Source organism: Gossypium hirsutum, chromosome A12, assembly GCF_007990345.1.
Source record: "Gossypium hirsutum isolate 1008001.06 chromosome A12, Gossypium_hirsutum_v2.1, whole genome shotgun sequence".
In the NCBI taxonomy this organism is placed as follows: domain Eukaryota; kingdom Viridiplantae; phylum Streptophyta; class Magnoliopsida; order Malvales; family Malvaceae; genus Gossypium; species Gossypium hirsutum.
Window position 1 is genome coordinate 109,096,791 of NC_053435.1, and position 27,135 is coordinate 109,123,925.

The 27,135-nt window shown below is 32.6% G+C and overlaps 3 protein-coding genes across 7 annotated transcripts; 2 read left to right on the plus strand and 1 right to left on the minus strand.

The window, feature by feature from the left end:
• Nucleotides 1–4,764: 4,764 nt before the first annotated feature.
• LOC121211267 (U-box domain-containing protein 19) lies at nt 4,765–7,030 on the plus strand. Its single transcript, XM_041083862.1, has one exon. The coding sequence runs from the start codon at nt 4,845–4,847 to the stop codon at nt 6,885–6,887; it is 2,043 nt and encodes a 680-aa protein (XP_040939796.1). The 5' UTR covers nt 4,765–4,844; the 3' UTR covers nt 6,888–7,030.
• Nucleotides 7,031–9,467: 2,437 nt separating this feature from the next.
• LOC121211268 (protein DELETION OF SUV3 SUPPRESSOR 1(I)) lies at nt 9,468–11,929 on the plus strand. Of its 5 annotated transcripts, none has more exons than XM_041083863.1 (3): nt 9,468–9,593; nt 9,731–9,834; nt 11,612–11,929. In XM_041083863.1, the coding sequence occupies exons 2-3, from the start codon at nt 9,741–9,743 to the stop codon at nt 11,749–11,751; spliced, it is 234 nt and encodes a 77-aa protein (XP_040939797.1). In that variant the 5' UTR covers nt 9,468–9,593; nt 9,731–9,740; the 3' UTR covers nt 11,752–11,929. The 5 variants fall into 5 exon arrangements, with proteins under 5 accessions (XP_040939797.1, XP_040939798.1, XP_040939801.1 ...); XM_041083864.1 differs by having other exon boundaries at nt 9,472–9,593; nt 9,680–9,834; XM_041083867.1 differs by having other exon boundaries at nt 9,502–9,589; nt 9,680–9,834.
• A 10,637-nt stretch (nt 11,930–22,566) lies between these two features.
• On the minus strand, nt 22,567–26,629 carry LOC121211269 (serine/threonine-protein kinase STY13). The gene is made up of 6 exons (XM_041083868.1): nt 25,956–26,629; nt 25,468–25,589; nt 24,488–24,684; nt 23,666–23,840; nt 23,424–23,558; nt 22,567–22,959 (listed from the first exon to the last, which is right to left on the minus strand). The coding sequence occupies exons 1-6, from the start codon at nt 26,335–26,337 to the stop codon at nt 22,753–22,755; spliced, it is 1,218 nt and encodes a 405-aa protein (XP_040939802.1). The 5' UTR covers nt 26,338–26,629; the 3' UTR covers nt 22,567–22,752.
• Between the last annotated feature and the right edge of the window lie 506 nt (nt 26,630–27,135).

Consider the following 27,135-nt stretch of genomic DNA (forward strand, 5'->3'; position numbering starts at 1 on the left):
CTGCTAGCATAACTCGAGTACTTAGCAGACCAGTTAAAAATTCTCACTTTAACCTTCTCAAACAAAGGTAAACAATCCCTTTGAGATAATTTCCAGATCACTAGAGGAATCACCAAGGAACTCACAGCAAGCTTAAATTAAATATATGATATATTTATTTTATGGTTAAAATATTATTGAATTTTGCACTCTAATATGTGTAATTCAACATGAAATATTAACATGTTTAAAATCAATTGTATGGGAATGAGAAATCGTTTCCATGGCCAAAAAAGAAAAAGATAACCTAAATTATAAGCTTTGTTTTGTATTTTGAGCTATGAGCTCATGAGATCCAATTCGATTAAATGAACTAATGCACCAATAATGAAATAATATAATTATTAATTAATTCAAACACTCATGAACTATGAATGTACATGACTGTTATAATGTACATTCCTGTATTGTGTATTAAATATCTAAAGCCCCTAAATTTTGTAAATATATTTAATAGAAAATGAGCATTCGTCACTTATACGGTTATACTATTCAAATAATTATACAATATATACATATATATTGTTTGATCATAGATATTCTTAAAATCTTTTTCTTTTTGGCAAATCTAAACGCCTCATAGTCAATCAATGATCTCAATGAATGGCACGAAGGAAACTATAGAATTCATAATTACATCCTACCATATTTAACACTTAATATTTATAATTTTTTTATCAATTTCACTCTTATTCTTTTTGCAGGACCATTAACTTTTTAAAAAAACATCAAATCAGATTTTTTAATGAAAAACGATGCTAGCATAACAACTTTCGAGGCATTCAATATATATACACTCAATTATGACATAATACCATTTATCTTATTTGTCTATCAATAAATAATCTAAAACTTATAAAAAATATTTAAAAATAAAAAATTAAAAAAATACATAAAATTAATAAAGAAAAACAACATAAAAATATATAAATTGTTATGTGAGTTACAATTTTTAAAATAAATAATAATTTAATAATTTATTTTAGTTGGTATTTCTATTTAAAAAATAATTAAACTCTTTTTAAAAGATTAAAGGTTAAATTTAACTGAAAATAATAAAATTTAAATTAAAAAAATATAAATATTATCTCTACGTAATTCAAACAAATAGAAAGGTTAATGCTTGTTAGGTTTTGACACGTTCGCTCCTGACTCAACCCCCAAAGGTCCCATCCTCAACGATTTTTCATGCAAAATTCTAATTAACCTAATAATATCTTATTAATTAATTGAGTTTCTGTTTTAACGATTAATTAAACGTAAATCAATGAGATAAAGACATAATATACGCGTGATATTAGTCAGTAGATGATTGGTCCACGTTTATGCCTGACTTGCTTAATTAAATTCCCTTCCACCACTTAGTTTTTAATCAACTTATATTTTGGCCACAAAAAAAAATATATATATATTTAAAAATTAAATAAGAATATTCTAAGCTTTTGCTTTGCAGGATTGCTATCTGATTCTAATATACCATTGGTCAAAAAAGAAGGAAAAAAAGAGAGAAAAAAATCTGATATAACATGAATATGTGCATGGGATAAGGACTTCTCAACTGACATTTTTTAAATATATTTTTTATAATTTAGATATGGTTCAATTATTAGTACAAGTTCACACTGCTATTGGACTTTGATATCTTTATTCTCATGGTTTTGTCGTCCCCAAAATTGGAAACTTGTAGAAGAGTTATTGGAGAAAATATCATAACCCACCATATTTTAATACCACTAATAATTTTAAAACATGCACGTAATGTAAATTATATACTTTTATCTTATTTCATTTTCATTACGTCATGTTTGCGATATCATTACCTTTTTGAAATACCTACCATTCATTTCACTTTTACTTAGCTTAAATTCTAAATTTTATCCAAAAAATTATCAAAAAACCCCGAAAAAGTATAAACTTATACTTTACCATATCAAGTCGAAGAGAGAAATTATTTTATAGATCCTTCCCACTATATTATTCAGGCCTCTTTTTAATTATTTAATAATATTTTAATAAATTTTTTTATGACATTGACACATAATTTTAATAATTTTTTTAATTTTAAACTCGAATTTTAAACCCTAACCTATGAAATTTTAGGTTTAAAGTTTAGGGCTTATAGTTTCTGAGTTTAGGATCCATGTTCATGGTTCGGGATTCGATGCTTAGTGTTTGGGGTTTAAGATTTAGTATTTAGAGTTCGATATTTAGGGTTAAGGATACAAGATTCTAGGTTCTGATTTCAGGCTAAAAAAATACCAAAATTATGTGTCAATGACATGAAAAAAAAGTTCAAATGTCATTATATAATTAGGAAGGGACCATAAATTTTGTGGTGGGAAGTGTCACGTAAATTTAACTTGATTTGAGTCAAATTCTACATGTAATTTTCTAAATTCAATAATTATCGATATTAAAATTTTAATTAGAGAAAAGTACATAAATATTATTTAAAATTTAGTAAAAACTAAATTTTTAAAAAATAATATTAGTTAGCTTAATTAGATTTTAATTTGTTACTATCTGTTTACAAATTCAATATGCTTTTTTCAAATAAATTTTTATTATCACTTTCCATATCTATTGTACATATCATATTTCTTTAAAGTTAATATAATATTTTGATATTTGAGTTTGGTTTTAATGTTCAAATTGTTAGTTAAGTTTTTTGCCCTAAATTGATAATTAAATTTGACCTTAATGTTCAATTTGGTATCGGACCAAACGGTTTCTTGTAACCTAATAAATATTTGACATGTGTACTTTATAATAAGCATAGGTACAAAAAACACTTAAGCATCACATTAAAAAAGTTTAGATAGCAAAGTGAATATTAAAGCCAAAATCAAATACCAAGTTTAGATAAAAAAAACCTTAGATATTAAATTAAACATTGAAGCTAAACATAGATACCAAATAATATAAGGATGAATACACAACTATATATGAATTTTAATTTTTACAAATCATTAACAATATTATTTAATTAATACTATTTTCCGTTGACAGATTATATACACAAATAATTATATTAATTCAATATAAAAATAAATATATATACTTGTTTCTTTAAATGTGTACAATTTAATTAATATCAAAATTTCACCTAAATAATTATACTAAATCAAAATATTCATATATCAAATTACACATTAAATCAAAATTTATATGTAAATTTAATATTTATCCCAATAAATAATTAACCCTATTTGTTACTGCACAGAGCGCATATTTACGTTTAACTACCGACAAATGGAAATTTTACGTTCATGTATAGCTGTATGAAACATACTGCTATTACATTAATCCATTATTTATCCATATACTATAACAGTTGACCGATCTGTCTGAAAATGGAAGGTACATTTTGTGATTATGGGTTTTGGTTTTACACACTATTGAGATTGACATATAGTTTAAAGCTTATTGAAACAATATTATTTTACATTGTTCTGCTTTTTGTCTTATGCTAATCATGATTTTTATGTTATTATAAAATCTTATATTAATTAACAACTTTCCTTCATTCAGCGGCAACTACACGCTCGTAAAGCCTTTTGTTTTGAATATTCTGACATACCCGGTTTCTAGGGTAACATGCGCCTTATTTTCATTGGCTAGCTGTCTTCGGTCGGCAACTTGAGGGCCCCACAAAATGTCATTGGGCAGATAGCTGACCCAGTTTTAAATACGATCCCAAAATCTAATGAATCGGTCAATTTTAGGTTTATTCCACTTTATGTCATTAAACTATGGCCTATATTCTAAATTAGTTCTTAAATTTTAAAACATTATTGAATCTTTAAAGTATCAGAATGTCACCAGTTTGAAGCTCAAATATGGCATTAAACATATTTCAAATATATGGATTAAATTAAAAATACATTTGTACCTATTGTATCGACAATTTAGAATTGACTTGCTAAAAAAGAAGAGAAATAATCCTCTTAAATTTTAATGACGTTATTTAACATATTGAATCCAAGCTATTCATATGATAGTTATACACGTGTTTATAATTTAACTAAGGGTGAAATAAAAAAATTTACTTAGGAGGGTTGGGATGAAATTATAAATTTTTTGAGGGCAAAAGCTAAAAAATTTAAGACATAGTTAGACAGGATTAGATTGCATTTTTTTGGAGGGGCCAAAAACAAAAAATTTAATTTCAATTAAGAACTAAAGGGATTAAATAAAATAATTTAGTGTTTGAGAGGGATCAAGGGAAAATTTTTCAATTAACCAAGGGGGCCAAGGCCCTTAGGTTGCACCCTTGATTTGATCTATATGTTTTAAATATGCTTTATGCTAGATTTAAAACCAACATTTAACACTAGGCTCAAATAAGGACTTGATTGATACAATATCAATATTTTCAGGATTCAATTATAAAAAATTAAAGTTAGGGTGATGAATTTAAAATTAGCAGATAGTTTGAGTGTGTTTTGTGACATTAACCCTTTTAATTTTCAAAGTGAATTTATTTTCTGGAGTTAGTACTCTACTTTTTAGCAGTTTCGGAGAAGCAATCACTTGTCCATCCTCAAAGCTCCACGTGTCCCAAACACGTGTCTTAATTACGTGGACGCTAAATAGAACCCAACCTGTCGTTTCACAGTCAACTCGTAAGCAGTATGCAGTCATGTAATGCACCATATTCGGCCACGTGTCCTCCAAGATATTCTCGTTATATTTCCATTGGATTTAACTGAAACTCCTCACTCAGCTTAACCAAACAAAAAAAGCTTTTGGATTTTATATGCACGTAAGGAACAGAGTACTCTGTTTTTTAAATTTTTACGCAAATGATACAAAAGAAATTCAGTGAAGTTGATCGCCGGATTTTTTCTTTTCCGGCAGTTCATCCTTGCGAAGCAGTATCTCCGGCGACCCTTCTCGGTTCCTTAATCGTTCTTTCTCAAAATATCGGTAATTACCAATCGAAATTCTTCGCTAGCCAAAGAAGAAATTCCCGGGAGGCAATTCGAAAAATCGGGATTTTACTTGTGTTTTTCGAGGAGATTCACGATCGGGGTTTAATTCTTCCCGAGACGGCCGTTCTTTGTTTCTCCGAGCTCCATCTTACTTTCCAAAAAATCCGGTTCTTATTGGAGGATTGTTCACGAGAAGGAGCAAGGCTATGGATTTTAATGAAGTCAGAGATGGTCGTCACTCAATTCCGCGTGCTTATTAGTACTGTGGCCACCGCCTTAGACATTTTGCCGTTGAATTCGATGGATATTTGCGGCGAAGTGAAGGAATTGGTGGAGTTGGTAGCGAAACAAGCACGGAAGGCGAGAATCGAAATCGACCCCAACGATGAACGAGCTATGAGACGAGTTCTTTCGGTTTTGGACCGGTTCGAGAAAGGAATAGAACCAGAATTTCAAGTCCTGAAATGGGTTCTTGATTATCTCGAGATCAAAACATGGAGCGATTGTAATAAGGAAATCAAGTTCTTGGAAGAACAATGTGTTGAAAGTGAAGACAGGGAAGTGCCGTTTCTAAGTAGTTTGCTGGGTTTCATGTGTTACTGTCGGGTAAGGATTTTCGATACATTAGATTACCAAAACGCCGACCAAACTGACGTACGATGTAATATGGAGGTTCTCAGTTGTTTAAATCCTGAAGATTTTCGTTGTCCGATATCATTAGAATTAATGATCGATCCTGTCACGGTCTCAACAGGACAAACGTATGATCGGTCTTCAATACAAAAATGGTTAAAAGCAGGGCATACAATTTGTCCCAAAACAGGGGAGAAACTAACCAATACTGAATTGGTTCCAAACACAAATCTCCGTAAGCTGATCCATCAATTCTGTGCCGACAATGGGTTGTCTCTAGCCAAAACAGGGAAGAAATCTCGGGACATAACGAGGACGATCCTTCCTGGAAGTCCGGCAGCCGCCGAGGCAATGAAGTTTCTGTCGAGGATAGTAGTGAGGAACCTGGTTTTTGGAACGAGTGAGCAAAAAAACAAGGCAGCTTACGAGATTCGTTTGCTTGCAAAAGCAAATATTTTTAACAGGTCTTGTCTGATTGAAGCTGGAACAATCCCACCACTTTTGAACTTGTTGTATTCTTTTAATAAGTCTATACAAGAGAATGCAATTGCAGCTCTTTTGAAGCTTTCAAAGCATGCAAATGGGAAGAAAATAGTGGTTGAAAATGGTGGATTGAGATCAATTGTTGCTGTTCTTAAAAGGGGAATAAGTTTAGAAGCAAAACAAATAGCTGCTGCGACTATATTTTATCTTTCTTCAGTGAAGGGATATAGAAGATTAATCGGTGAAATTGATGAAACAATCCCTGCACTTGTTGATCTTATTAAAGAAGGTACCCCATGTGGGAAAAAAAATGGAGTGGTAGCACTATTTGGTCTCGCTTTATACCATGGGAACCGTCAAAGGGTCATTGATGCTGGTACTATCCCGTTGCTCCTCCATATTATAGCGTCTTCGAATAAAGACGAGCTCATTGTGGATTCGTTAGCGCTTTTGGCAACGTTAGTCGAGTGTCTCGACGGAACGTTAGCGATCCTCCAGGCCTCCTCGTTTCCTTTAATAACCCGGATCTTGCAATCTACAACATCTCAAGCGGGGAAAGAGCATTGTGTTTCAATCTTCTTGTCTTGTTGCAATAATGGCGGTGACGAGGCCGTTGCCGTATTGGCTAAGGATACTTCGGTGATGAGCTCGTTGTACTCAGTTACGACGGACGGTACGGCTCTGGCAAGTAAAAAGGCTCGGTCGTTGGTAAAGATGCTTCATAAATTCCATGAAACAAGCTCGTCTGGACAAGGGTGTCAAGCATGTACGAATGAACAATCAGTTCATGTTTGGTAGTATAGTAAAATTTATTTGCTGCATGTAAATATATATATACTTAATTAAGATTTGAATTTCGAGACATTAGCTCAGTTTTTGTAGGAGCTAATGGCTGCACAATCATATACTTTACTTTTACTCTGAATTGAATTATTTTTATCATAATTCTTTTCTATCAAATAAAATTAAATATGTTAGAATTAAATGATCCGAATCTTTATTTAAATAAATAATATTGTGGTAAAATAAAATAAAAATAAAATTTATATAAAATTACATTTCTTTTATATTATTTTAGAATAAAGTTTTTTAAATCTTATTAAACTCCATCTATTTTATATTTTATTAGAATAATGTATTTTAGTCTTACTAGAATATGGCTTTAGAAGCCTATAAATAGACATAGTCTATTCCTCTAGTAATTATTCGAATTCGACATAGTGAATTTTCTTCTCCTTTGTTCGTGATTTTTTTTTCTAAAAGGGTTTCCACATAAAAATCTGTGTATTCTTTATTTTATTTTATTTTATTTTATTTTTCACAAATTTGTATCAGAGCTTCCAAGTTGCTCATCTTGATCACGGTAATGGCTTCTTTAAAGTATGAAATTCTGCTGTTGGATCGCAACACCAGATTTGCGTTGTGGCAGATTAAGATTCAAGCAGTCCTTGTGCAGATGGATCTGGAGGATGCTCTGCTAGGGATAGATAAGATGTCTTCGACATTAACAGATGAAGAGAAGAAGCGTAAGGGTTGAAAGGTGTTAACACAATTACATCTACATTTGTCCAATGAAATTTTACAGGATGTGATGAAAGAGAAAATCGCCACTGCATTGTGGAAGAGGCTAGAACAAATATGCTTGTCGAAAACTCTAACAAGCAAGTTGCATATGAAGCAGCGTCTTTATGCTCATCGTTTGGAGGAAGGTGCGTCTGTACACGAACACTTAACAGTGTTTAAAGAAATTCTCTCAAACTTGGAGGCCATGGAGGTTCAGTATGATAAGGAAGATCTAGGGTTGATTCTACTTTGTTCGTTGCTCCCGTCTTATTTAACCTTTAGAGACACAATTTTATATAGTCTCGAGTCTCTCACAGTTGATGAGGTTTATGATTTTTTGACCTCGTATGATGAGGTTTATTATTCGAAGTCGACATAGTGAATTTTTTTCTCCTCTACCCGTGGTTTTTTCCCGAAAGGGTTTTCACGTAAAAATCTGTGTGTTCTTTATTTTATTTTATTTTATTTTTTCACAAAATAATTAAGATTTTGTGTGTGAAGAGACTTGAATGAAATTTCTTTCTTTGTTAGTTAGGTATCTTTTCTTAATTCCTTATTTCTTTTTTTATTTACTTAAAGATTTTCAAATAATTAGTTAATTAACTAATTAATAAATAGTTAATCTATTTCATAACAGGTAAATGAACAAAAATAAGCATATTTACAATGACTATTTGAGAATAGAAATAATCATATAAATACAAACATGAAAGTTAAAAAATAATTTTATATATACTTGAAATTTACCCACTCCTTTCACACATTGTTCTTCTTTTAATAAATTTTCAGCCTTGGGTATATCTAAAAGCATTTAAAGCATTTAATTTTAATAAATAATTGCTCTAAATTTAAAATTCATCTCTCTAAAAAAATTAAAAAATTAATTCTTTAACGTTTTCTTTTGGTAGAAAAAAAGTAAATTAATTACAGATTATTTGCAGCACAAGTAATCGCATGCTTAGCATTTATATACAATTGTTCCATCAATAGATTTGGAATTTTCTAGAACACTTTAGGACTATAAAGAAGATTCTTCATTGAACTAGCGAATTCATGCGTGACAAATTAGCCTTCCCTGGAATTTGTTGTATGATCACATGCCAATCTCATCTACACAAATTGAATTCGTAAGACCAAATATCTATATGAAATTACACATGATATATCCATAATGGCCCCAACAATTAGAACACAATCTGTTTCAACTACAATCTTCTTCCTCTTTGCATTCCAAGTCAATATGAGATTATCATATATTCCAATGTTCAACTTGCGTAACATTGCATTTTTCAATGTTTTCTCTCAACTCCACCAAGTCAAGTGCCGTGACCATCTCTCATCGTTACTACTGTTAAAGCCAACCTCAAGCTCGGATTCTTTGCCTCATCTGTGTTAACCTTAATGTATCCAAAAGGTGGAGTTCTCTACTCCCGATTCTATGTATTCCTTGCACTATTGAAAATTAAAAATTGAAAACATGATAGTATTGTAAGAGCATATTAAGTTTTGAATTTGAAAATCAACAATTCAATAATTTATACGCATAAAATTAACAAAAAAAACCAACAGCTCAATAGTGTTTACATGCAATAAATTAATAAAAATTATTAGTTCAGTTTACCAACAAATGGATTAATTTTTCAATTTAAAAAAAATACAAAATTAATTTTTGACAAATTAAAATAATTAAGCTAAATTTTCAATTTTGTAAAATAGAGAAATGAAATTTGTAATTAAACCTAAAAACTTAAAAAAGAAATCCTTTATATCTCTTTCAAAATATAATTGTTTTTCTTTAATCTTAAAATAATTATTATTAAACGGACAAACTATTAAACGCGGGTGGCACTAAAAATAATTAATTGAAACAGATTAAAAACCTTGGCAGAAAATTTCTTCTTCAAAGTCTCTCTGGTATTTAGAATCCTAACTCGCAAGTTAGTAAGTATTCTTTGTTTATCTCTTTTCAAATTTAGATCTCTAATTTACAGCCTTCAATGTTCTTCTATTTCGATTCTCTATTTTAGGTACTTTCGAGAGTTGCTGTTTATGATTATCATTATTATATTTTAATTCAGCTAAGAAGAAATGGCGACTGAACAACCAAAGCCTCAAAATGAAGACATAAATATGGATTTGTTTGAAGATGACGATGAATTTGAAGAATTTGAAATCGATGGAGGTAATTTCTATTTATCATTTATTTTTTAAGGGAATTTCCGTGATTCTAGGGTTTAATTTAGGCATTTGTTAAGTAATTAGGTATCACGAAAAAATTGATGTCGATCCGTTTGATCTTTCTGTTTTCTTTCTATTTTTGTTAATGTTGGGCTATAAACTTATATTTAGGGGTTCGTTTTATAGATTTTTTGCTGTTCTGGGAATTTTTTTGAGCAGTAATACTTGTTGGTATCCATTAGGTCATTGCTTTTGTTACAAATGTGCATTTGAAAAATGTGATGATATGAAACTAGTGTTATCGATGACTGGTTGCTGGTTGTGATTTCGTTGCAAAGGTGTTCATGTGTTAACATGTCTCATAGAGTTTGTTTCTTTAGGTATCTGAGACGTATAAGTTGCCTGAGTTCATTTACTGGTTACTAAGGGGCAAATATCTACTGTTGAACTGTTTGTAAATGCAATTAATCTCCCTGATTTTGACCTTGATGGCCATATTATGCAAAATCTGGTTTGAAATCTTGTGCAAAATCATGCCTTGATCCTTCACAAATAGAACCGATTCTTGATTTATTAGAAACGCTTTGCAGGCCTCGAGTTGATTGCCTACTCTTGTAGCTAATCTGTATCTCGATAACTATCCTAGCAACAAACCGGTGTTTAATTATAGTGAGTAAATTATAATGACTCTTTTTTTGTGCCACAATTTAGACTAATAAGTTTCGGACGGAAGCTCCATGCCTCAAGCTAGGATGGCCTATTATCATCTATATGACTATGGCAGTCTTTTCAAATTCACCATATTTGAGATGTCACCTTACAGCCGTCTTGTCCTCCATGAGCTTGATTTCAGAATTAGCTATTGATAAGTATATTCCATGAGATGAAATCCGTCCTGATTTGAAGAGTTAAATGTTATAAAGAGTGATAATTAAAAGCAAAATATCAACCTAAATATATTACATAGACTAGGAGTGCGAGAGAAAGAAGACAGATGGCAATTTTCTTGTTGAATAATTTAGAGAGATGGGTCCTTTGGGCTTTTGAGTTCACACTTTTTGGTCTTGATGTACTTTTAATGTTCAAGTTCTTAAATTCATAATTGATTTCAAAACTTGAAAAAGTAATTTGCATGTTAATACTTGTTTGAAGAGTATCGATTAAACATTTTTGTTGTATATCATGGTATAAAAAGTTTCATTGTCATGTCATGTTGTACCTGTATTTGTTGCACCCGTATTGTTTCTGCTTCTTAAGTTTACATATAGTTTTAATTAACATCGTATACTTTGGTTAGACTTATCCAAGGATTAAGATATGATGCCAGTATATTATTGTTTGTTCTTTTTTAATAGGGTTAAATCACTTTTTGGGACCTAAATTTGGCAACTACTCTCACATTGGGGCCTAAACTTTTTTGTGGTTCAAGTTAGTCCTTGAACTTGACAACTGTTTCCACATTGGGGCTTGAACTTTTTTTTGTCAAGTTCAGGCCCCCAGTATGAGAACAATTGTCAAGTTCAGGAACTAATTTGGACAAAGAAAAGTTGAAGCCCCAGTCTGGTAATAACAGCTTAATTCAGCCCTAATATGGGAACAATTACTAAATTCAGAGCCTAACTTGGACCCAAAAAAAGTTCAAGCCCCAATGTGGGCATAGGTACCAAGTTCATGCCCCCAAATAGTGATTTAACCCTAAATAAATTCATATTATACTTTCCTTTTTTCTCTCTCTAGTATTTGATACCATATCTGAGAGTATAAAACTGCAATCCGAACAGAGTGGGATGACAAGGAAGAAGGAAAGGAAGAAGGAAAGGAAGTAACACAGCAGTGGGAAGATGAATGGGATGACGATGATGTCAGTGACGACTTCTCACTGCAACTGAGGAAGGAACTCGAGAATAACACCAAGAACTGAACCAGAGTTGTGCTTCTCTATTGTCTTGCTTCCTCGTTTGAATTTATTTTGGTTTCTTGCAAAACTGATGTTTGAGCTTTAACTCTTTATGATTGGGATGTTTTATAGAAACAGTGTGCAGAAGCTGGTCTTTATGGTTATCTGAAATATAGATTGTGTGGGTGTTTGCCTTGTTTAAGCTGTGCACATGTTTTGCTTTTTCTTTTTTTATATATACTAGTTGTGTGAAAACTAGGGTCGATATTCGTTCGGTCGGATTTTTTCGGGATTTTTTAACCGTCCATTATCAGAGACGAATCCTCGTTAGGGCCTAAGGTGACCTTGGTCTCCAAAGTTTTTAAAAGTTCTTGTTATATAGGTCCTCCAAAATTTTTGAAATTTATTATTAAAAACCTTTGAAAAGTTTTAAAAAAATTCAATTAGGCACTTCAAATTTTCATTTTGTAAATTTTCATAAAGCCTCTAAATGTTTTTAAACATTTAATTAAACCTACCAATACTTTTAAAAAACTTCACCAAAACCCTCAGTTTTTAAAAATTTTAGTTAGCCCCCCAAAATTGAATGCCAAGATCCGCCATTGTTCATTATAATTTGGTTATCGGTTTTTTCATATTAATTTTTTGTTTTAGATTTTTAGACTTATATTGAGAAAATGAGTTTTTGTTTTATGGCATTAAATATTATTTAGCAAAATTTTAAAATCTTTTTCATCAATATTTGTAAAATATAATAAATTTTTAAGAACTTTTAAATTATTAACATTATTTTAAATATAAAATTTTTATTTTTTACACTAGAAAAATTAAAATTATTTATAAATAAAATAAAAAATAGAATTAATTTCAGTTTCAAATAATCATGGTTTTTAAATTTGCATTTCATTAATCATCAAAACATTTCGTTTTCGGTTTCGATTTTTCTTATGCAGCCTAGTGGAAACTAGTTAGAGCATAGGTGGGGTTTAGTATCAATAAAGACCCATTTCTGAAATTATTTGCGGAAATGGGTTGTTTTCAAAAATAATAACGAGTATAGACCGATAACCTAAAAACGCGCTAACGTGGACGCGTTTTCAGGGGATATCCCAGAAAAGCGCTTACACGTCAACTTTTTTTTCCTTGTGACAGGCAAAAGCACGTTGACGTGGAAGTGTTTTACTAAAAAACACTGACGAGGACGCTTTTTGGCCGTGTTTTCCCCAACTGTCACCTCCAACGGCCATTTAAAAATGACCGTTGGGCCTCTAACGGTCAAGAAAAAAAAGTATAAACCCCCCAACCCATTTTTCACACCAAATTTTATTATTCTTTCAAATTTCTCCTTAAATTTCTCAAAAAGCTCTATAATTTTTTTTTGTCTGAATTATTATTATTTTTTATAATTTCTAAGAAATTTGATCGTGTTAGCAATGGCCCGACAATTAATTTATCTCGATTATAAACATATCTCCGTCGACCAAATGCAAATGGTAAGGGTTAATTTCATTTTTTTTAATATTATTTAATTTTTATTTAATTTTATAATTTAATTAATATTTTTTATAATTTTTTATAATAGCTGACAATGGCCCAGCAAATAATTTTTTCAGCACACATTACATCAAATTTATTTTTTCGGAACCCATATTGTCAAAATTATTTTTTCCAGAACAATACTTAGCAATTTAAAAAATTAAACCCTAAACAATTAAAAACCTAATACCCTAATTTAAATTTTCCAAAACCCTAATCAAACTCCCAAATCCTAAACTTAGACCCTAATTAACAAATAACCCATTGGGGATTACACGGCCAAAAACACTTCCATGTCAGAGCGCTTTTGCGTAACACAAGGAAAAAAAATGTCCTAATTAGCAAATAACCCACTGAGGATTACACGGCCAAAAGTGCTTCCACATTAGAGTGCTTTTGCCTGGCACAAGGAAAAAAGCGCTGATGTGGAAGCGCTTTTCTGGGATATCCCCAGAAAACGCATCCACGTTAGTGCGTTTTTGGGTTTTCAGTCCATACCTGTTATTATTTTTAAAAACGGCCCATTTCCGTAAATAATTTCGGATATGAGCCTTTATTGGTACTAAACCCGCATAGATGTGTAATAATATAAAATAATACAAAATAAATAATAAAACGTAAGATTAAATTGTATATAAAAGAAATTTTAAATAGGTAAATAAACTACTTTAAGAATGTTAAATGCATTCTAATTTGTTATTATAGTATTGTCATTTTTATTGAGTTGGTATCGAGTTGACTTATAATACCAACTCAACCAACAATATTATTAATATATATACAAACGAAGTGGATAAAACATTTTGTGTAATAACAACAAAATGTATAAAAACATCAAAATAAAATTTTGTTGAAGTGATAAAAGAAAACATTGTTTAAAACTCAACATAGGTTTTATTAAAAATATAAAAAAGCAGAAATATTCTTACAAGAATATAATTTATTTCCAAGTGAATTAACCCAAATTTGATTTCATCAGATTTTATTATCTTACTTCTGTTTTTGACTCTTTGTTGTAGTTGATATGCCTATCTTTTACTGCTTTAGTCCCTCTCATAGATATTTCGTGATGTTCATATATATATTTTTTTATTTATGCTCTGCCAAAAATGTAGTGGTCAAAATTGAAGTATATATTTTTCATTGTGAATTAGTTTTTTTTAATGAACAATTTCAGAAGCTATTTTTCATGCAGTGATTAGAATATGAATCCGAGCCTGCTGTTGGCAACACACATATATTGATGTTTCTGATATTGATTTGTATTCATGGCTTGGCTCTATGAATTACTTACCCTAAAACGGGGGTAAATCCAAAAGAATCAATGGTTTAAAAAATTGCTGCCTCTATCTCGTACTCAAGAGTCAAGTGTTCATAAAAGAAATGCAATGTTTTCCAAGTAGATATGAGCTGCATGTGGTAATGTAGCTCAAAAGTGTGTACACCTAATGTTTCCACGAGTGAGCAACAACCCTACATGAGAATGGCTCATGCATGGGACCGCAAATTGCCAAATAAGAAGAATGTCTGTAAATACCACAAGTTGCTACAATGTCACTCTCCCTTTCCTTGCTTTACTTCATTTAGAGTTCTAACACCACAACTGCGTTCGCAACAAAATTCGTAACGCAATTTAGAACTACTTTTATTGAAATGATATTCGTAACGCCAATTTAAAACTACTTTTATCGGTTATAAATAGGGGAGTACGTGGTTTCTTTTCATTACTCAACAACCTCTCTTAATTCCCTGGATTCAGTTTCTTCTAGTTGTAGGGGACGATTACCCAACAACTCCAATGGTGATAGTCAATAGCATGAAACCTGCAACAAGCCTTTCCAAGCTACACATCACCAACCACCAAGTTGCGAGTCGTCTATTTATTTACATGGAAAATGATGGGGATGATGACGATGATGACGATGGAGCTGATGTTGCACCTGCGGCGTAGCTGACTAATGACATCATGGAATTCTAGAGGAGTACCAATCGACTATCGAGCTGGAGATTATTTATGTATTTATAGACTTAGTAGCCAGTGATGTACTGATATATGTAGCTTAATCATGCTGATGGTTGGCTAAATAGCATCAGACTTACTCTTAGTTGTATGAGACTATGAGTCACTAGTAACTACTCACTATAGCTTGTCACTTGGGACTATACTACAAAGTGGCTTCCATACTAATACATATATTTAGTAGCGATTAATGCTGATTTCACTCTCTCCTTCTCTCTCTGCTAAATGTTTTCTTTTAAAGCCGATCTTAACTAAATTGAGCTTTAGGTTTCAGCCAGGACCTCATGATACCATGCTTAGGGTTTACGGTTTTGGTTAAGCTTTACTTGTTTAATTAGGATACCACCATAATTAGATTTGTTGTGCAATGATTCTGAACTCCCTGGAGAAGAAAACACATTACATAACCTTATCCTTCGCCACATTATAAGCTTCATTATATATATTGTTTAACAACTATTATCTGATAAATATTTATTATTAGTGCTCTTCACTTGAAGTGTAGCAGATATCAGAATGTAAAAAACAATAAGTTCAGCTAACAACAATCACTTTATTTATATCGAATCTGCATTTAGTGGTTAATTCAGGCTATAAAATTAATTTGATAAAAATATCATTTTAAAAATATAGCTTATGTAAAGATAATTTAATAATTTTTTAAATAAATTAGTGTCATAATATTAACTTAATCAAGGGTTTATATATATTTGCCATTTTAGCATACTTAATTATTAGATTTGATATGATGATTGTTTTTTACTGTTTAATGGGGGAACATAATTATTTTGGTGGATATGCAATCTTATGTACTGCTTTAGTCCTCTCATAGATATTTGGGGAAGATGTTTCAAATCAATGCACTTTTAGATTTCGTAGCCAGTGCATGTCATCTCTCTTTGGTTATGTATTGTGAGTAAACATTTGAATATGTTAAAATTATTAAATGGATTAAATTAAAACAAATTATAAAAATTACTCAACATGAAAACAAAAGTATAATGGTTAAATAGATATGAAAGTTGAAGTTAATTTATATTAATCAGAATGCCCAAAGAAAATATTAAAAAGACCCATCAAAACTCAAAAAAGATTAACAAAAATATAAGCCATCCGATATTATGCAATGACTAGCCATAAAAAAAAATAGCAACAAATACCTGTAATTTCAGGATTAGAGTGATGTATTAGGGTTAACAATATCTCATAATTAAGAGCTGGTATTATATATAATCTACCTTACTCTCCATATTTTCTTTTGGAAAATGTTTGAAATGATTTATTTCGATTCACCCAGCTTTTTCAAAAGAAAATAATGCACCATCCCACATCACTTCTGAATCAATTTATTTTGCAAACCAAATTTTAGAAATCTCCAAAGATGTTGAAGAAAGGAAACAACAGAGAGTTGGAGAAAATTTCCTTGTAACGTAAATACAATATATATTTACTTTAACTGAAATCTTGGATTGACGCCTAACAACTATTACACAAAATAACTTTACCACTAATGCCTAAATATTTCATATATAGTAATCAACCATCCCTTCATTTGGGGTACCATACTAGCACTTGTAGCCTATTGCACCAAATCGCAAGTAATGAGGTGCATAAAATAAACTTGGATTCATTCACGAAGCCCTGCCGGCTCCCTATGTTGTTCCAATAAGGTCGGAAGCGTGTAAATTATTGTACTAAAAAATCACACAAAGTTCAATTCCCAGGGAAGAGAGGTGGATCACATGGATCTCTTAAATACCAAGTCTTTCCTTAGTCAGAATATCCCTTCTATAGTAATTTAATAGCACAATTAAATACTACTATTATACCCTCAAATATTGAAAGAAAAATAGGACAAAAAGAACATAAGAGTTTTAACGAGGTTCGGTAAATTATACCTACGTCCTCGGGCACTAACACCAGATGATAACTTTACTATCTCCAAAATATTACAAACAAATAGAATTCCTTAAGAATTCTCAAATGGGAGAAGAGAGAAAACTAAGAGAGAAAGATTGGTTGGGATTAATTGAAATGAGAAATGAGAAGGCCTATTTATAGTTGAGGTTTAAGGACCAAACAATAAATAGCCCATTATCTCAAGGACCAAAAAAAAATTATCCAATGCCACTTTTTCAAAGTCAACTTTAGGGTGCTAAACTTGCACCACTTTGTATTGTTTGCCATTAATGTTGTCTCCCATTAATGTTAACAATCTCCACCTTGAAGATTTGATTAGGATAATCACATCTTCACACACTTCCTTCAACTCCCCAAATTCGATAAAGCTATCTTTTGTAGTGCCTACAAATGCACTCTCGAGCGCCATACACCTGAAGGTGCTCAAATTCTCAGGATGTTAATCAAGTTCAAACAATGATTAAACTTGATTGTTGTTACCACCTTGGTCATCATATCTGCGGGATTATCTGCTGTCGGAATCTTCTGAAGTAGAATTTTTCCTTTTTCAAAGACTTCCCGCACAAAGTGATATCTTACGTCGATATGCTTGGTTCTTGAATGATAGACTTGATTTTTCGCTAAATGAATAGCGCTCTGACTGTCACAATATAAACTTATGTGACTTTGAACAACTCCTAAGTCTTTCAACAATCCATTAAGCCAAATAGCCTCCTTAACAGCTTCTGTAACTGCCATATATTCTGCCTATGTAGTAGACACAGCTACTGTAGACTGTAAGGCAGACTTCCAACTTACTGGGGCTTTCGCAAGAGTAAACAGATACCCCGTAGTTGAACGACGTTTATCTAAATCACCAGCAAAGTCGGAATCAACATATCCAACTACAAACTGACCAAGTGCTTCATCCTGTTCAAAAATTAAACCAACATCTACGGTTTTTCGAAGATACCGTAGAATCCATTTCACAGCTTGCCAATGTCCTTTTCCAGGATCATGCATATACCTGCTCACAACTCCAACAGCTTGTGAAATGTCAGGCCTCGTACACACCATCGCATACATCAAACTCCCAACTGCATTAGCATATGGGACTTTCGCCATATATTCTCTTTCTTCTTCAGTTTTCGGAGATAATTGAGCACTAAGTTTCAAATGAGAAGCAAGTGGGATACTTACATGTTTTGTGTTTTCATTTACACCAAAACATTGTAATACCTTTTTTAGATATTGCTTCTGATTTAAACAGAGCTTGCCTCTCGGTCTATCTCTACTTATCTCCATGCCGAGAATCTTCTTGGCCTCACCTAGATCTTTCATCTCGAACTCTTGATTCAACTGAGCCTTCAGCTTATCTATCTCATTTTGGCTCTTCGAAGCGATTAACATATCATCAACATACAAGAGTAGATAAATGAAAGATCCGTCATGCAGCTTCTGCAAATATACACAATTGTCATATTTGCTTCTTGTGTACTTCTGCCTTCTCATAAAGCTATCAAATCGCTTGTACCACTGTCTCGAGGATTGCTTCAATCCATATAGCGATTTGTTCAGCTTACAAACCCAATTTCTACCACCAGCATCTGTGTATCCTTCGGGCTGAGTCATATAGATCTCCTCTTCTAACTCACCATGCAAGAAAGCCGTCTTAACATCAAGTTGAGCTAGCTCCAAATTCAACTGTGCTACCAAGGCCAACAAAATTCTAATGGAGGAATGCTTCACAACAGGGGAAAATACATCATTGTAGTCAATTCCCTCCTTCTGCACGTAGCCTTTAGCTACCAATCTTGCCTTGTAGCGAATATCCTTCTTGCTAGGAGATCCATCTTTCTTTGCGAATACCCACTTGCATCTGATTGCCCTTTTACCTTTCGGTAATTGCGCCAACTCCCAAGTATTGTTCTTCCGGAGAGACTGCATTTCTTCATCCATGGCGCTTTTCCATTTATCACTTTCTAAGCTTTGCATTGCTTCTTGATAAGTGATAGGAATATCATCAACAACGGGAAGGGCGTAGGCCACCATATCAGTAAATCGAGCAGGCTTACGAATTTCTCTCCGTGGCCTTGCAACTGCAACTGGTTCTGGTGTACTTAGTGGTTCTTGGGTCAGAACCTCTTCAACCTCTAATTCCTCCATTGTGGCTGGAGAATTAGACTTATTAACTGGGCAAATCCCCATCTGCTCAAACTCCACCTGTTTTGGAGTACACTCCACCTGCTGTGGAGTATTGCTCGTTTGAATATCTTTATCTGCTACCTTTTTCAATGTGGCAGGTTCATCAAAGGTAACATCTCTGCTACAGATCATTTTCTTTGTGCTTAAGCACCAAAGACGAAATTCCTTCACTCCAGAAGTGATTCCCATAAAGAGAGCTTTCTTTGCCCTCGGATCTAACTTTGACTCCTTCACATGGTAATATGCAGTGGTTCCAAACACATGTAAGGAATCATAATCTGTAGCCGGTTTTCTAGACCATACCTCCATAGGAGTTTTTCTTTCTAATGCAGATGATGGCAAACGATTAACAAGATAGCCAGCGTATGTCACAGCCTCAGCCCAAAATTGCTTGCCCAACCCAGCATTGGACAACATACATCGAACTTTCTCCAGCAATGTTCGATTCATACGCTCTGCCAATCCATTCTGCTGTGGTGTATCCCTAACTGTGAAGTGTCGAACAATACCATACTCTTGGCACACATCGAAGAACGGATCACTTTTATATTCCCCCTCCATTGTCCGTCCTAAGCCGCTTGATTTTCTTGCCAGTCTGGTTTTCGATCATAGTTTTCCATTTAAGAAAAACTCTAAGCACTTCATCCTTAGTTCTCATGGTATACACCCAAACTCTTCTGGAAAAGTCATCAACAAAAGTAACAAAGTAGTGTTTTCCTCCCAATGAAGGTGTCTTGGAAGGCCCCCACACATCTGAGTGAACATATTCCAAAATACCTTTTGTATTATGGATAGCAGTACCGAATTTCACTCTCTTTTGCTTTCCCAGAACACAATGCTCGCAAAATTTTAATTTGCAAGCCTTTGCACCTTTCAACAATCCTTACTTTGCCAGAATTTGCAAGGATTTTTCGCTGGCATGTCCCAACTTCATATGCCACAACTGTATTGAGTCCAATTCTTTGTTGCCGGAAGCTGCAGCGACTGCTCCAATAACTGTACTACCTTGGTAGTAATACAAGTTATTTTTCCTGATGCCTTTCAATATCACAAGTGCGCCAGATGTCACTTTCAAAACCCCATCTCTCATAGTAACAACTGAACCATTGGATTCCAAGGCTCCCAATGAGATGAGATTTTTCTTCAAACTGGGCACGTACCGAACATCAGTCAGAACTCTGGTTGATCCATCTTTATTCTTTAATTTGGATTGAACCTATCCCAACAATTTTACAGGCATTGCCATTGCCCATATAAACAACTCCTCCATTTAGTTCTACTAAATCAGAGAACCACTCCCGGTTAGGGGACATATGATAGGTACAACCCGAATCCAATATCCACTCATCTGAATGGAACGACGATGATGATGCAACCAGTGATAGTTCAGAGTCACTAGTATCATGCTTAGCAACACAAGCATCTACAGCAGCTTTTCCCTTATTCTTCAGCTTTGGACAATTTTTCTTCCAGTGGTCTTTCTCATGACAAAAAGCACATTCATCTTTCCCGAGTCTGTACTTTGACTTTGATCTCCCCTTTTGAGTTTTCTTCCGAGTGTATGAACAACCTCGGACTACTAAAGCTTCTGTATCTCTGATTGAGTTTTTCTGTTTGTCCTTCTTTCTCTGTTCATAACTGTATAAGGCCGCACAGACTTCGCTCAGAGATATATCACTCCTGCCATGAAGTAGAGTAGTTTCTAGGAACTCAAACTCCTTAGGAAGTGACCCCAACAGCATCAAAGCCAAATCTTCATCTTTGAATGTCTCATCCATATTCAGCAAATCAGTGACTAACTAATTAAATTTGGTGATGTGATCATTCATTGTGGTACTTGGGACGTATGTGAAGCGAAACAGTCTTTTCTTCAAGTGGAGCTTATTTTGACTGTTTTTCTTCAAAAAATTTTCTTCAAGTGCCACCCACAACTTATTTGCAGAAGTCTCCTTTGAAAAAGCAGACCTCTGCTCTCGAGAAAGGCATGATCGAATTGTGCCACATGCCAACCGATTGATCGCCTTCCAATCTTTCTCCTGTACATCATCTGGTTTCTCTTCATCAATGGCAATGTCTAGACCCTGCTGAAAAAGGGCATCTAGAACCTCACTTTGCCACATACCAAAATGGCCCGTGCCATCAAAGATCTCCACGGCCAATCTTGCATTTGCAATTGTCGGTCTTGTCCACATGGACGATGTTGAAGCTCCTACACCGACCGTTTTCTCCAAAATCTTTCAATATACCTAAGAAAATCTTTTCTGATGTGGAAGATCAGTTTAAACTGCAACCACAGAGCATACTACGATTAACCTTCGGCTCTGATACCACTTGTTGTTCTAATAGGGTCGGAAGCGTGTAAATTATTGTACTAAAAAATCACACAAAGTTCAATTCCCAGGGAAGAGAGGTGGATCACATGGATCTCTTAAATACCAAGTCTTTCCTTAGTCAGAATATCCCTTCTATAGTAATTTAATAGCACAATTAAATACTACTATTATACCCTCAAATATTGAAAGAAAAATAGGACAAAAAGAACATAAGAGTTTTAACGAGGTTCGGTAAATTATACCTACGTCCTCGGGCACTAACACCAGATGATAACTTTACTATCTCCAAAATATTACAAACAAATAGAATTCCTTAAGAATTCTCAAATGGGAGAAGAGAGAAAAATTGGTTGGGATTAATTAAAATGAGAAATGAGAAGGCCTATTTATAGTTGAGGTTTAAGGACCAAACAATAAATAGCCCATTATCTCAAGGACCAAAAAAAAATTATCCCATGCCACTTTTTCAAAGTCAACTTTAGGGTGCTAAACTTGCACCACTTTGTATTGTTTGCCATTAATGTTGTCTCCCATTAATGTTAACACCCTAATATGAATTTTTTTTATTTAAATCTCTTTATAATTTATAAAATTTTAAATTAATAATAATAAAATTATATTTTAACTCTCTCAAAAATAATAAAAATTTTAATTTAATTTTCTACAAATTATAAATATATAAACTATTAAAATTATAAAATTACATTATTTTTATTATCATAAAAATATATAATTTAATTTTTGACTCTAAAAAATTTTCTAGATCAACTTTAATAATGTCTTGGAATAGTGAATATAGAGCAATCATAGAGAGTATAGGAGGCAGTCCACATCCAGACTGGCAAATTAAAAAAAAAGTGTGTATATATATATGATATTCCATTAAAAGAAACAAAGTAAAAAGCTTTACAATCATTAAACAAGCTTGGATTGAATTGTCATGTTTTGTTTTCATTATAATACAAATTAGACTTGTCTAACCTTTAAGCAACCGTCTTTTCTTTTTTATATGCATTTGGGAAATACTTCTTTTTAAGGCCCTCTACACCTTCTGAAGCAAAGACAGCTCTGCTGTTGATCAACAGGAATCATACCTCCACCTTTAGATGTGTCTATGGCTTCCAACATCGAAACTACCTCGTCCATTTCAGGTCGCTTGTCCGCGTTTGCATCCCAACATCGTTTCATTACGTTTGCAAGAGAACTAGGGCAACATCTTGGTATTTCCGGTCTCAAATTCTGCGGTTTTCATGTAAGGATAATTAGCAATTATATAGGTAAAAGTATCATGGTGGCTTCTATACTAGCAGTCAAATTGAATTTTGCCTCATCTATTTAAAAATGGACAAATTAATCCTTATGCATTAGATTAAAGAGCAAATTGATTTTTATTCTATTAAAAACTAGAATGGTTGGTAAAATAATTATACAGTAACACATGACATGTCGTGTATACTTCATGCTGACATACAAAGCCTAGTTTTTAACAGTAAAAATGAGTAAAATTTTTAATAGAATGACTAATTTATTCTTTAATTTAATATAAAAAAACTAATTTATCTATTTTTTAATAAATAAGATAAAATATATTTTAACTTTTACGTACACAAACCTCCAACATACTTTTACTCTATTAAGTAAGATACAAGCATGACTCAATAATGCTCTATTATACGGAGGGAAAGAAAGGAAAACTGACATACTTGACGAACTACAGCCGAGGTCACTTCGGAGAAACTAAGGTCGGGATATGGCATGTCACAACAATATATCTCCCACAAACAGATCCCGAAACTGTACACATCGCATTTCCGGTTATAAGGATTGCCATTGAGAACCTGAAAAACCCTCCCATTCAATGAGTAACTCACAATCATTCACTTTCATTTTCCTTTTCATGTCTTGTATAAAAATGATAAAACTTAAGTAACAATAACATCCATACCTCAGGAGCCATGTAACCAAGGGTTCCGGTCTCTCCGGTCATGTCATTAGGATTCGAAGCCTCAACACGTGCAACCCCGAAATCAGCAATTTTTACGGTACGTGTCTTGTCTAACAACATGTTCTCTGTCTTTACATCTCTATGGACAATCTTTTGTGAATGAAGGTAACTCAACCTACAAATAATGGAACCCCTTTTTAAGTCTAAAGCTCGAGAAAATTATTGTGAACTAGGAGGTGTATTGTATTTTACTTCATTTATTTAAAAGAATGAATAAATTAATTAATGCACGTTAAATCAAAAAATAAACTAATTTTTCTGTTAAAATTTCAATCCATTCTTATTGTTAAAAACTAGTCCCAACATGTCAGAATAACATACATGTGGCACACTACCTGTAACTGTCAAGTTATTTCATCATCTAAACCAGTTTTTAATAATAGAATTGGATGAAAATTTAACTTAATGAACTAGCTTGCTCTTTGATCTAACATATAAAGACTAATTTGCTCATTTTTTTAATAAAAATACAAAATACAATTTAACTCCTAGTAAAAGAGTTCATAAAATATTTTTTTTAAAATAATCTCATTATAAGTTCCGATCATATTAGTCCCTCCCCAATCTATAAATAGGAAGATAATACGCTTCAATGCACTAAAACCCACATCCCCCTATATTAGCAACAATGTCCATACGAATCGAACTAAAACTCAACCCACAATAAAACTTTTACCTAATGCATACTATATTATATGCTTGACTAGTAAAATAAAAGAACTAAAAATAGAAAATGGTATATATATATATATATTAAATTACCCTCTTGCAAGATCAAGGGCAAGTTGAACAACCACTTTGAAAGCTAATTTCCTTCTCCTGTTCTTTATAAGAAAACTTTTCAAAGCACCGCCGGGAAGATATTCCACGACAACGCAACACACACTATCTGGCAGCCCTATTTGACCGTTCTCTGTTTGTATTTGTAGCCCTGATGAACCCATTGTTGCCCCTATAAACTGGAAATCATAAACCAGAATATAATTTGTACCTATCAAATATCATTCTAAGGCCAAAGACTACTAATATATTTATAAGTATCAAATTTATACATGAACTTTGATTAGATGTAATTATACACATAAAACTTGAATGTGATTCATCTGTATATATGAAATTTTGATTTTTTATTCAATTGTACACATATAAAGAAATAAATACATATATTTATTTTCAGATTTGATTAATATAATTATTTATATATGCAATATATCAACGTAAAATAATACTAGTTCAATAATATTATTAGTAATTTGCGAAAATTGAATCAAATCAAATTTTATATATGACATTGCACCGTAAATCAAAGTTCATGTATAATTTGACATTTATCCTTATCAATATCATATGCAACCATATCTTAATGTAAAAGTACAATGGCGGCTCATGTATAAATGGACACATTAGTCCCTATACGTTAGAACAAAAAACAAATTAATTATTTCTGTTAAAATTTCATCCATTTGTACTTGTAAAAATTAGCGTGGCTAATAAAATAACCAGACAATGACACGAGGCATGCCACATATATCTCATGCTGACGTACAAAGATCAATTTTTAACAATAAAAATGGATAAAAGTTTCACAGAAAGAACAATTTGCTCTTTGATCTAATATACAGTAACTAATTTGCTTATTTTTTAAGTAAATATATCAAAATGCAATCCGACTCCTAATACAGATTACTCCATAACATTTTTTGCCAAGATCTTAAGCAAAAAAGTTTAAGCAAAAAAGTCACCTTAGTAACATTGGGATGGTCAAGTTTATGCCAGACAGCAACTTCTTGTGAAAAAGCTGCCCTTAATGCGGCGATCTCGGCATCTGTCCTGTGACCTTCCTCACCCCAATCAAGCAGCTTCACTGAACATGAAAAACCCATTGTAATAAAACAAACAAGCCTGTGTATCAAAACCAATAGATCTTATGTTGGTTGGAATTACATACTTATCTCTGATGTCCATTTAACAGTATAGTTCTATTCTTTAATTGTTTACTGCTATGATGTAATAACTAAAAGCTAAGATCGCATGAAAGTCAAATTAAGGGTCACGGATTCCATAAGACTACATTTGAAAATTAGTAATCACCATGGATGAGGATCTAAACGATTAAACCATAAAAATCATAGCAACATTGAAGCCAATGAACTAAGAAGGATCAAAGAAAAACAATGCTAAAGAAAAAGCGATTATTTTGCAATTTAGACATTTAAAAGAATAATCTGACCAGCAACATCGAGATCGTCATAGATGCCACGATGAACGGTGCCAAAAGTACCACGAGCAATGACGGTTTTGATGATGAGTTTTGAAGGGTCGATCTCCCATTCTAGTCTTTCCCTTTTGGTGAAAGTTGTAGCTATGTTAGTGCTATTATCAGCAAGCTTGAGCTTCCCATCATTATTATCATCATGATCACCACCATGATCATCACCATCACCATCACCATCACCATCACCATCACCATCACCACCACCGTCATCTTTCTTAGTCTTGTTTTCACTGCTCCAAACCCTGTTAAGATGCTTCTCGAGCTGTTCATCTAAGCTTTTGAGATCAATTTGATCTGCTCTAACGAACCCATCACTGTTTTCCTTCATGTTACTCATTGAGACAAAAACACAAACACGTAATGATCAGTGGGAAAAAAGGGAAGGAAAGAGCGAGTTCTGGTTGATAAGTGATTGAAAAAAAAAACCAGAGACTTTGCTTTTTAGTTGAAGAAGAAGAGAAACACAGAGTTTTGTTGAGTTTCTCTTACAAAACCAAAAGCAATGATCCATGTGGGCACATGGAATTGCCTCAACACAACGTGGCTAACTGACCCACTTTGGTCTCCTCTTCTTACTTACTCCTTCAATGTTTCAATTTCCTCCTCCATTGTTTTCTTTCTTTCTTTTTATTTTCTTTTGGTAAATTCTGTTTTAAGTATATGTAGTTTTTGTCATTTGAGATTTTAGCCCTTCTATTTTTATTTTAGTTTTTTTTACTTTTCAAATTAAAAAATGCATGTTTAACATTTAATATCCTTAAAATTTTTCTATATTACATTTTTTTATATAGTTAACAATAGAGTATTTTTTTAAAATTTTAATAAATTTAAATCTCATCTCAAACTAGGAAATATATATAGCATTATTATGTATTCAAACCATGTTGCAAATTTTCAATTCTCTTTATGTATTCAAAACTATATATTAGAAAAAAAAATTTCCCCCTACTATTTGTGTTTGTAACTTTGTATAAAAGTTGTTACGTTGGTCCTCACAATTGTTAAGGAATTTGTCGGTCCAAATTTATAGCCAAATTTTGTCCATTTTCATTATTTAGCTCCTTGTTGTAAATAGCAAGAATGTCATTACACTAGTGCCACCGATATATTTATGTATTGATTTATCCACAATGAT